This window comes from Pongo pygmaeus, chromosome 20 (assembly GCF_028885625.2).
Source record: "Pongo pygmaeus isolate AG05252 chromosome 20, NHGRI_mPonPyg2-v2.0_pri, whole genome shotgun sequence".
Classification (NCBI taxonomy): Eukaryota; Metazoa; Chordata; class Mammalia; order Primates; family Hominidae; genus Pongo; species Pongo pygmaeus.
Genome location: NC_072393.2, coordinates 63,037,937 through 63,049,494, shown reverse-complemented (window position 1 = coordinate 63,049,494; position 11,558 = coordinate 63,037,937). Strand labels below are relative to the sequence as shown.

General features: G+C 37.4%; 1 protein-coding gene across 2 annotated transcripts in view; it reads right to left on the bottom strand.

Moving 5' to 3' along the window:
- ZNF471 (zinc finger protein 471) overlaps positions 1–11,558 on the bottom strand; it is a 31,501-nt gene that overhangs the window by 7,026 nt on the left and 12,917 nt on the right. The window contains exons 3-4 of one of the 2 annotated variants that reach the window (XM_054462152.2): positions 7,215–7,341; positions 5,051–5,146 (exon numbers count right to left, since the gene is read on the bottom strand). In XM_054462152.2, coding sequence (XP_054318127.1) covers positions 5,051–5,146; positions 7,215–7,341 — 223 coding nt within the window. Of the gene's footprint in view, positions 1–5,050; positions 5,147–7,214; positions 11,070–11,558 lie in introns of both variants that reach the window. The other variant, XM_063658518.1, reaches the window with a different exon arrangement.

Genomic DNA, 11,558 nt, shown 5'->3' with positions numbered 1-11,558 from the left:
GGTTTTACCATTTCCCCTTTTGAAGAAATGAACTTTATAATGATATGTAGGTTGATATCACTACTATTAATCACATTCTTATTTACTACCACGAGTAACTTTCTTAACTCCTGACCTAGAATATAAGTTTACAGAAGGAATAAATGTGCTTTAAAAATTATTGCAACATCGGCCAGGTGCAATGGCTCATGCCTGTAATCCCAGCACTTTGGGAGGCCAAGGCGGGCATGTCACCTGAGGTCAGAAGTTAGAGACCAGCCTGGCCAATGTGGTGTAGCCCTGTCTTTACTAAAAACACAAAATTAGCAGGGCATGGTGTCACCTGCCTGGAATCCTAGCTACCTGGGAGGCTAAAGCAGGAGAACTGCTTGAACCCAGGAGGCATAGGTTGCAGTGAGCCAAGACTGCGCCATTGCACTTCAGCCTGGGTGACAAGAATGAAACTCCATCTCAAATGTCCAACAATGATAGACTGGATTAAGAAAATGTGGCACATATACACCATGCAATACTATGCAGCCATAAAAAATGATGAGTTCATGTCCTTTGTAGGGACATGGATGAAATTGGAAATCATCATTCTCAGTAAACTATCGCAAGGACAAAAAACCAAACACCGCATGTTCTCACTCATAGATGCGAATTGAACAATGAGAACACATGGACACAGGAAGGGGAACATCACACTCTGGGGACTGTTGTGGGGTGGGGGGAGGGGGGAGGGATAGCATTAGGAGATATACCTAATGCTAAATGGCAAGTTAATGGGTGCAGCACACCAGCATGGCACATGTATACATATGTAACTAACCTGCACATTGTGCACATGTACCCTAAAACTTAAAGTATAATAATAATAATAAAAAGAAAAAATATATTGCTACATCATTTGCCATCGATAGAAGAAATCTGGGCATATATACAAAGTTATCAGTAAAATATAAAGAAATTTGTATTGAAGAGATGATACTGAGAGAAAACCTGAGGGAAAAGGTGGTTTCAAGAAAAGGCAAAGGAAGTACTTTCCTTTTCTATGTCATCCACAGCAAATCATCGGCTAATCCAGTATTTCCTAAGCAATTATACATTATGCACTAAGCATTTGTGATATCAAAGTAATGAAGGAATTGTTCTTGAAAAGTTTAGAAAGTAATTTAGGAAGACAAGACCAACAAAAAAAGTTTTGAGAAGATAATACAAAACATAATCAAGTGTGAGATAAAGATTAAATTGTTATAAAAATTCAGAGATGGGAGAGATCAAATCCACTAGAGCAGTCAAGAAAGGTTTTGAGGTATTAACATGCTTTGTAGTCCAGGTCTTCATGGTATCAGGAATACCCAGTGTCTTGAATAACTTGGGTTGCTATAACAAAATAGTCTTGTGTCACTTAATGATGGAGAAATGCTCTGAGAAATGCATCATTACGGATGGGCAATTACAGAGTGTACTTATACAAACCTCGATGGTGTAGCCTACTGCACATTTAGGCTATATGGCCTATTGCTCCTGGTCTACAAGCCTGTACAACATGTTACCAGTGAATACTATAGGCAACTGAAGCACAATGGTATTTTTGTATCTAAACGTATACAAACATAAAGAAGGTACAGTAAAGTATGCTATGAGGACATTTTATATATTTTTTTTTGAGACAGGGTCCCCTCTGTCATCAGGCTGGAGTACAATGGCATGATCATGGCTCACTGGATCCTCAAACTCCTGGGCTCAAGTGATCCTCCTGCCTTAGCTTCCTGAGTAGCTGGGAGTACCAAGTGCATGCCACCATGCCCAGCTAATTTTTTATTTTTGGTAGAGATGAGGTCTTGCTGTTGCCCAGGCTGGTCTGGAACTCCTGCTGAAGCAATCTTCCCACCTCAGCCTCTCAAAGTGCTGCGATTATAGGTGTGAGCTACCATGCCCAGCAATAGAAGAGTTTTTTTTTTTTTTTTTTTTTTTGAGACTGAGTCTCGCTCTGTCGCCCAGGCTGGAGTGCAGTGGCGCAATCTTGGCTCACTGCAAGTTCCGCCTCCCGGGTTCATGCCATCCTCCTGCCTCAGCCTCTCAAGTAGCTGGGACTACAGGCACATGCCACCATGCCCAGCTAATTGTTTTGTATTTTTAATAGAGGCAGGGTTTCACCATGTTAGCCAGGATGGTCTCGATCTCCTGACCTCGTGATCTGCCCACCTCAGCCTCCCAAAGTGCTGGGATTATGGGCGTGAGCCACCACGCCTGGCCAGAAGAGATTTTTTTAAAGTTATACCTGTATAGGGCAGCTCCATCATAATCTTGTGTGACTATCTTATATGCAGTCCATAATGGATAGATACATTGTTTATGTGGCCCATGATTGTACCATATACTGGGTAGCTTATTGATGTGGTTTGGCTGTGTCCCCACACAAATCTCATCTTGAATTGCAGTAATACCCACATGTCAAGGGTGGGGCCAGGTGGAGATAATTCAGTCATGGGGGCAGTTTCCCCCATACTGTTCACTGGCAGTGAATAAGTCTCACGAGATCTGATGGTTTTGTAAATGGGAGCTCCCCTGCACAAGCTCTCTCCTGACTGCCACCATGTAAGAAGTGATACTGCTCCTCCTTTGCTTTCTGCCATGACTGTCAGGGCTCCCCAGCCACGTGGCACTATAAGTCAATTAAACCTCTTTCCTTTATAAACTACCCAGTCTCAGGTATGTCTTTATTAGCAGCTTGAGAACAGACTAATACACTTGCAAACAACACTTATAACTAAACAGACTAATACACTTATAAAAAACTAGCTGGGCCTGGCTAATTTATTTCTCACAGATCTGCAGACTGGGAAATCCAAGATCAAGGGCCAGGCAGATTTGGCGTGGGCTGGCTTTCTCACAGACGGTGCCTTCTTCCTGTTTCCTCACACAGTGGAAGGGGCAAGGAAGCTCCTTTGGGCCTTTTATAAAGGTAATAATCCCACTCATGAGCCCTCATGACCTAATCACCTCCCAAGGTCCCCACCTACCACGAGCACTCTAGAGAAGATGATTTCAACATGAATTTCAGGGGCACACAAACATTCAGACCAGGGCACCCACGCTTCAAGAATTGAGGCAATGTGGGATTAATGAACTAATCACCTATAATTTTTCCTACATAGACAGACTGAAGAGAACAATACTAGAAAAAGACACAGAAAGCTGAGTCCATCATCTACTGTTTTCTCTCATTTTACTTTTTTGTCACATGAAGATTGTCTTCAACTCCAATTTCCTGCAGAGAGCCATGGTTGTTCCTAATTTCCTGGCCCTTTTTAACAGACACTAAGATATCTTATGCATACAATAATACTTATATCTACACATTGACTCAGCATCCCACCAGACTTATAACTTCTTCCTTTTCCCCTCTTCCACTTGTTCTTCACAGGGCCAATTATCAGGAAAGTTCTTTTCTGTTTCTCTTATTTAAGGCAGATGGCATCTTCATACAAAACTGAAGTATAAAGTGCATCCAAGCAGGGTCTATTTCCCTTCTGATGTGTGGGTATAGTCATCCCACCTTATCCACAGTGGATACATCTCAAGACCCAGTGGATGCCAGAAACCTGGAATGATACTGAACCCTATATTCACTACACGCAACAGATCTGAAAAGCTAGACGAGACTAAGAGACTAAAAGGCAGGTAGGGCATACAGCATGGATGTGCTAGACAAAGGGATGATTCATGATCTGGGCAGGACAGAACAGAAAGGTGCAAGACTTCGTCATACAACTCAGAATGGTGCACAATTTAAAACATATAAATTGTTTACTTCTGGAATTTTCCATTTCATATTTTTGGACAGTGGTGGACTGTGGGTAACAAACTGCAGAAGGCAAAACCTTGAATAGGGGGACTATTGTATTTGGAGGACACGGGAAGTTTAGGATCCAAATTATTCCAAAATGTAAAGATCAAACACTGTTACAGAAGGGAAAGGAGAATGCTTTAAGGCATAATTGTAAGGGCATATACTGATACGCCCTTTTCTTTTGGAACTTTAATTTCAGTGGGAGAGGCAGAATATAAGCATTAAACAATAAGCAAGTTAATTGTAGGCTTTCCTGAGTGTTAGAAAGAAAATAAACAGTGGCTTGGTGGACAGTTATTGGCTTGGGATGGGGAAATGTTCATCATATAAGGTGGTTAGGGAAGGCCTCTGATGAGATGATTTTTTAGCGCTGATTTGATATTCAGGATAGACAGACCCCAGGAGAGGAACATTCTGGGTAGGGGAAACAGGAAGTGCATATGCCTGAGTCAGTAAAAAGCTTGGTGAGTTCAGAAAAGTTGACCCATGGGCTAGATGAATACTCATTCAATATGACATTTGTAAAACACAGGTGGAGCAGGCAAAAGAAGGATATTGTCTGTGACTCAGAGGCAATCAGATTTGGAATTACCTCTGGACCCATCTAGTCTCCCAAGGCTCTTGAGAGACTCAGTAGCTTGGTATACCTGTAACTCATTTGAAACATACCCTGGGTATCTCACATAATTTAGCAAACCCTGGATTAAAGTATAATGAAAAAGCTAAAAAGTAATAAAGAATGAGGTTATGGAAGTAGGAAGGAGCTGATCAGGAAGAGGCTAACAGGGTTTAGATTTTTCCTATCTGCTACAGGAAAGGAATGAAAGAGCAGCAGGGTACATTATAATTTGTAAGCAGTACCTAATTCAAGAGTTAAGAAAAGATTTAAGAAACATAGAAATTTATATAAGTCTGTATGGCAAAGCAAAAGAGGGGATGATAAGGAGCTGGATAAAGATTTTTGCAAAACAAAAATCTTAGAGATTTAAGATTCTCTAATCTCCAGAGAATATTAGTTCTTAGAGAGAAGACAGTCAAGTGGAAGAGAAGATATTTGAGGGACCCATGTGAAGCATAAAGTTTCAGTTTTCTCTCCAGGCCTGTAAGGCTTATGAAGAGTTTCTGAGATGCATAAGTGAGAAGGTATCACCTCTAAAAATGGCTGAGCCATTATGTCAAAAAGATTCCCCTCTCTGGTTCTTCCACACTCACCTGAGAATGGGCTTCTTGTCATCTCACTCGTCATCTCCCAAGGCTCTCTCCCTTGCTCCAATAAGGAGATCACATATGGCTTAGAAATGCAAAGACCTACATACAAAAAAAAGACATGAAAATTGGTCACGTTTTGGGTTTTTTCAGAACTAAAAGCCAGTACCTTAATTCTGGTGGAATGATATGGTAGGAATACTAGATAAGAGATAAAGCACATCTGAAGGACAGACTACATAAAACTCTGGAATAGCCTAGTAAAACTGCTATCAGTTAATTCTGTGAACTATTTTATAAGGGACTTGAGGGCAGAAATTTAGCCCAACATTTTCTGAATATTATCACACAGTAGTAAATGAGGTATTTTAAAAGGTCCCTAGAAACAGTTTGAAGTTTTGAGATAATTACCTGCTTTAGAAAAAAATCAATATTCTTTAGGGGAATATGACAGAATCCAGAGGCTCTGGATTTTATCAGTATACATGATAAAATTAAAATTACTTGACATAAGAAAAGGAAAAAGTGAATCATGCCCATTAGAAAAAGCAAGCAATAGACGCTCACACTGCAATAACGAAGAAGAAATAGCAAAGGATTTTAAAACAGCTATTATTATATTGATACTTAAGAATATAAAGGCAAATATGCTTGAAATAAATGTACACACAGGAAATCTCAGAAAAGAAACTACAAGAAGAACCAAATAAATATTATATGATTTAAAAAATACAACATCTGAAACTTAAAAATTCACTAGATGCACCTAACCAAGCATTGAGGATAAGGATAGAGTCAGGGAATTTGACTATGAATCAACAGAAATTATTCAATCTGAGCTGGGCACAGTGGCTCATGCCTGTAATCCCAGCACTTTGGTATGCTGAGGTGGGCGGATCACCTGAGGTCAGGAGTTCAAGACCAACCTGGGCAACATGGTGAAACCCTGTCTCTATTAAAAATACAAAAATTAGGTCGGGCGCAGTAGCTCACACCTGTAATCCCAGCACTTTGGGAGGCCGAGGCAGGCAGATCACGAGGTCAGGAGATCAAGACCATCCTGGCTAACATGCTGAAACCCCATCTCTACTAAAAAAATACAAAAAAATTAGCCAGGTGTGGTGGCGGGCACCTATAGTCCCAGCTACTCAGGAGGCTGAGGCAGGAGAATGGCGTGAACCCAGCAGGCGGAGCTTGCAGTGAGCCGAGATGGTGCCACTGCACTCCAGCCTGGGTGACACAGCGAGCCTCCGTCTCAAAAAAAAAAAAAAAATTAGCTGGGTGTGGTGGTGGGTGCCTGTAATCCAGCTACTTGGGAGGCTAAGGCAGGAGAACTGCTTGAACCTGGGAGGTGGTGGGCCAAGATAGCGCCACTGCCCTCCAGCCTGGGCAACAGAGCAAGACTGTCTCAAAAAACAAACAAACAAAAAAAGAGCGAGAGAGAAATTAAAATTAAAACAGAACAAAGATTTTTAAAAGTGAAACAATCCTTAGTTACCTAGGGCACAATATCAAACAATCTAACATAGGTGTAACTGAAGTCCAAAACAGAAAAGAACAGAAAAAAGGATTTGAAGAAATAATGGCTAAAAATTTCCCAAATTTGGTTTAAGATATAAATTTAGTTTCAGGAAGCTCAATGAACCACAGCATAATCAAAAGGGCTTCTAGAGAACAGAAAGCTAAACTAGCCAATGGGGTGGCCCCAGTGCTTAGAAGAAAGGTCCACATGAATTTCCCTAACAGTAAGTGATCTGAAGCCATTTTCAGTTTGTGTCTTCAGTTTGTTACTTAATACAAAGATACAGATTTTAAGTGATATTCTGAATTTATAGTAATGTAGCTATATATTCTTTGTGAACCTTGTTGTTGTCTAGTGGTGATAATAATTCTGCAGGAGAGAGAGAACAAGGAAACCAAGGAGACTGGTGAGATTCACATTGTGTCTTGTGTTCCCAATTGCCTTAAGGGTGTACGCATGGAATATTTGATAGTCACCAAATTCACTAACTCTAAATCTCAAGTTTTCTTCAGTCCCTCTATATCCTCTGTTTCTCAGATTCCATTCCCAAATTCCATTCTGACCTACATATAATAAAAGCAAATTTAATAATATATAGACAAAGAAGTTCCTTAAAGGTAGATAATGCAGGACGGAAAAGATCCTCACCAAGGGATACCAGGCTCTGATAGTTCTCCAACATCATACTCCTGTATAAACACTTCTGAGCAGGGTTCATCCATTGCCATTCTTCCTGGGAAAAATCTATTGCCACATCCTTGAATGTCACTAAGTCCTGAAGTGACAAATATATTCTTAACCAACCAATGCTCATGTCCAAAGATAACTCTGAGTTGATCCAAGATGTCTCTACTTTAGGTGAGAAATAACTCATAGAAGAGAAAAAACATAAATAGGAAGAGCCAAGCCAAAACAGTACTTATGGAAGTGTTTAACTGCGTTGGGTACAATGGTGCCAATCAATTCTGAACACAGGGAAATATGGGTGCATAACTACAAGGCAGTGAAGAGGGCTTCAAGGAAGAACACATACCTGTGTTGAATCTTCAAAAGCACACAAGGAATATCTAAATTGGTATTTTTCAAATGATACTCCATGGGATCCAAGTTTTATTGGCAGGGGCTGGAGAAAGGCATTGAACTAATGTAGCTGATTTTTTTTTCTTAAATAATAAAAACATGTTGAGAATGAATATCTTCTTAATCTTAGTGCCTGATTTGCAAAGTTATCAAAAATATAACTAAAGACAAGGTTATGAGCACATTTTAATTCGCTTTAAAGTCATCTCTGTACCATGTCTTTGTTCTAAAGATTAGTGTTTAAAAGCAAATTTTAAACAGATATTCAATGTATGAGACTTTAGAAGATATACATACCTTTAGGAAAATGTTTAATATATTTTTCATATAAAAGAATTACAAAATTGTTTAAGTTTCTCTGTGTACTCACAGTTTTCCTGAATTCTAGTTTCCACCTTCTAGTGAGTTGAGAACTAAGAACCATCATTTCACACATTCTTATAAAATGAGATGTATTCCTCAATGCAAGCAAAAGGTGCTCACATTCTTTCCGATATTTAGGATAATTTTGGTGACTATTAAGGACAGAGGAGCTTTGGCTGTTCCCACAGAAAAAACTGCTTTTGATCCTGGTACTTATGGTTAATAATCTAGTATATATACTACCAGAATTTTACCAATATCTATAGAATAACTTTATATATATGTATGCATGTATATGTAGTGATTTTTTTTAATTGATAATGCTATAACCAATGAAGTAAATCCCAATGGATAGCATCTGAAGAGCTTGTAATTCTTTTTTCTTTTTAAGGAAAAAACCATTTATTGCAAGGTATTAGATAATTTATGAAATTTCCAGGAGGATTAATACTGAATAAGTGACTAAATTAAGACTAAATAAATAAATGAGGAAAATAGGCAAACATCTCATTTAGAAGATTTTTCAAATGATTTATGTTTGCCCTTAAAGAGGTAGAACATAATTTCCCACTTCTGGAGTGTAGGTTGTGCATAGTGACTTCCTTACAAACAGTACAGTATGGAAAAGTGAGGGAAAAAAGAATAACCTTATTATAGAGAAATCTGAAAAACACTACCTCAAAGTTAATTAAGTTAACATCTATTAACATCAACAGTAATAAATCATGTTTACAGTGTGCACCTCTGATTTGATGTGATGAAAAAGGAACTTTACCTCTGCAGTCTTCCTCCCCAAAACACAGTACCCTAGTCTAATCATGAAAAAACATCAGATTTGAGACATTCTACAAAATAACTGAGTATTCCTCAAAGCTGACAAGGTCATCGATAAGCAAAGCATGAAAAACTATCACAGCTAAGAGGAGTCTTAGGAAATATGACTACTAAATGTAATGTAATTTCCTAGATAGAATCCCGGCACAGAAAAAAAACATTAGATAAAACCTAAGAAAACCTCGCCGGGTACAGTGGCTCACACTTATAATCCCAGCACTTTGGGAGGCCAAGGCCGGTGGATCACTTGAGGCCAGGAGCTCAAGACCAGCCTACATAGCATGGCAAGGACAACATGGCAAAACCCCACCTCTACCAAAAATCCAAAAATTGGCTGTGCATGGTGGTGCATGCCTATAATCCCAGCTACTTGAGTGGCTGAGGCATGAGAATTGCTTGAACTGGAGAGTCAGGTTATAGTGTGCTATGATCCTGCCACTGCACTCCAGCCTGGATGGAAGAGTGAAACTCTGTCTCAAAAAAAAAAAAAAAAAAAAATTAAAAAGTGAAAACAATGAAAGAAAATCTAAACTAAGCACAGACTTTAGTTACTAATAACATATCAATATTGGTTCATTAATTTTAACAAAAGTACCACACTAATGTAAAATATTAATAGGGGAAGCTTGGTGTGGTATAAGATTTCTCTATACTATCTCTGCAATTTTTCTACAAATCTAAAACTATTCTAAAAAATAAAATTTATTTTTTAAGTAAACCTTCTCAAGAGGAGGACATCAAAGCTTCAAACTATCTTTTAAAAATATATAAAGTCTAGCACTAAACCCAAAATGAGGCATTTAAGACAAAAATCAAGACAATTTTCAAAAAATCAGAAAATAGAAACACATAAGAGATCCAGATAATGGAATTATCCAACAACGATACCAAAATATTATGATAATATTTTTAAGGAGCTAAAAGGAAAGGTAGTGAATTTAGGAAGAAAATAGAAAATTACATAAAACAATTAAATAGAGATTCTAGAACTAAGTATGCAATAACAGAAGTTAAGAATTCCATTATGGGCTTAACAGGAGATTAGAGAATTAAAGAGAGAATTAAAGCATAAGTGACATATAAAACAGTGTCAATTATGTATATAATTGTAATCTTAGAAAAAGAGGAAAGTTTCAGAATATTTGTGGTTGAAAAATTTCCAAATTGATGAAAGACACCAAGCTACCCTGAACACTGACTTAAAACAAAAATAGTGAATAATGTTCACAGTCTATCAAATAAGCATGTGTGTGTGCATTTCAGGTGGTGGGGTTAATGGACTGCATCTTTATCATCTATAGTAGTAGGTTACTGGATCATTTCTAAAACTAAAATAACCAAGAAATAGTGTATGGAACATTATTCAGGAGTGAGGTTAAATATCAAAACTAAAGACAGTAAGTGGTATTGTGGAGATCCCAACTTACTTCTATAGGGCAAATTGGAGGGGACTAATTCTGTTGTGTTAATTGGTGCTTGTGACTTCAGGTAGAATTTTAACGACAACATCAGGCACACAAACTCTAAAAGGTCTGTATCTTTGGAAAATTATGTTAGGTAATTCACAAAATGGTTTCAATGCTGAGGAAGACACAGATGACCACAATCCACGTAAATATTTTTTAATATCTCATGAACTCTGACAGCGCAAGAAAAAAAAGCAGTGTTTCAAAATTAATTTAACGTAACTTTCAATATGAAGCATATAAATTAATTAAGCATTAATTATGGACATCTGACACTCATGTATGTCATGAAAACAAATTTTCCACTTAGAAAAAATGTGAATTTCACAGTGGGAGAATTAAGGGTTCCTTTTTATACATTGTTCCTTATACATGTGCAATATAATATTTAAAAATTAAAAGATTAAAAGCAGAAATTCAAGTAAAACTGAGTGTAGTACAGCAACAGAACCAAATATACACAGGAATTTAGTGCATCATATAGGTGGCATTTCAAACTAGTGAGAATGAGATGAATAATTCAATTAATGCCATTGTGCCAACTTGAAAAAATAAATCTCTGCCTCACTTATTATAAATTATACATTTAATGTAAAATTTTAATGTAAATTAAATGTAAAAATCTAATGTAAATTAAATTTAACATAAAAAGTTAATGTAATTTCAGCCCTACCATGATAGAAAACCACAAAAATCAAGTCTAAGCTTACCAGAAACTTAACTGTGAAGGATAAAACAAATCTTATAAGAAAAACAGGACCTAAAGGTAGACAAAAATTTCATCAACAAGACACGAAAAATCATTAACTTTGAAGGGAAGTAAGTATTTATGTATACACACAAAGGCATAACAGCTCTGAATGAGATACATGGTGAGAATAACTTCTTAAAATAACTGGGAATTAAGGGTGAAATCTGTTTTTAAATTTTGTACCATGTGAACATCTCACCTATTTAAATTTATAAAATTTGCAAAAATTAAGTAGAATAAAATTTTTCAGGTGAACAAATGAGGTTGGTAATTCATACTTAAAATGTAAAGAAAAACTTTTAAAGAATTTATCTTAAGGACATAATCAGAGATTTGGACAAAACTTCAGGTAGAGGAATAATTCCTGATGCATTCTATATATAGGAAATGCACTGCATGCACATTTAACCTGGAACCCAACTCACTAGTACTAACATATCCACATGTATATTCCATACAACATAAACCAAGTCTTTTCACAAGAGTCAGCACTAAATT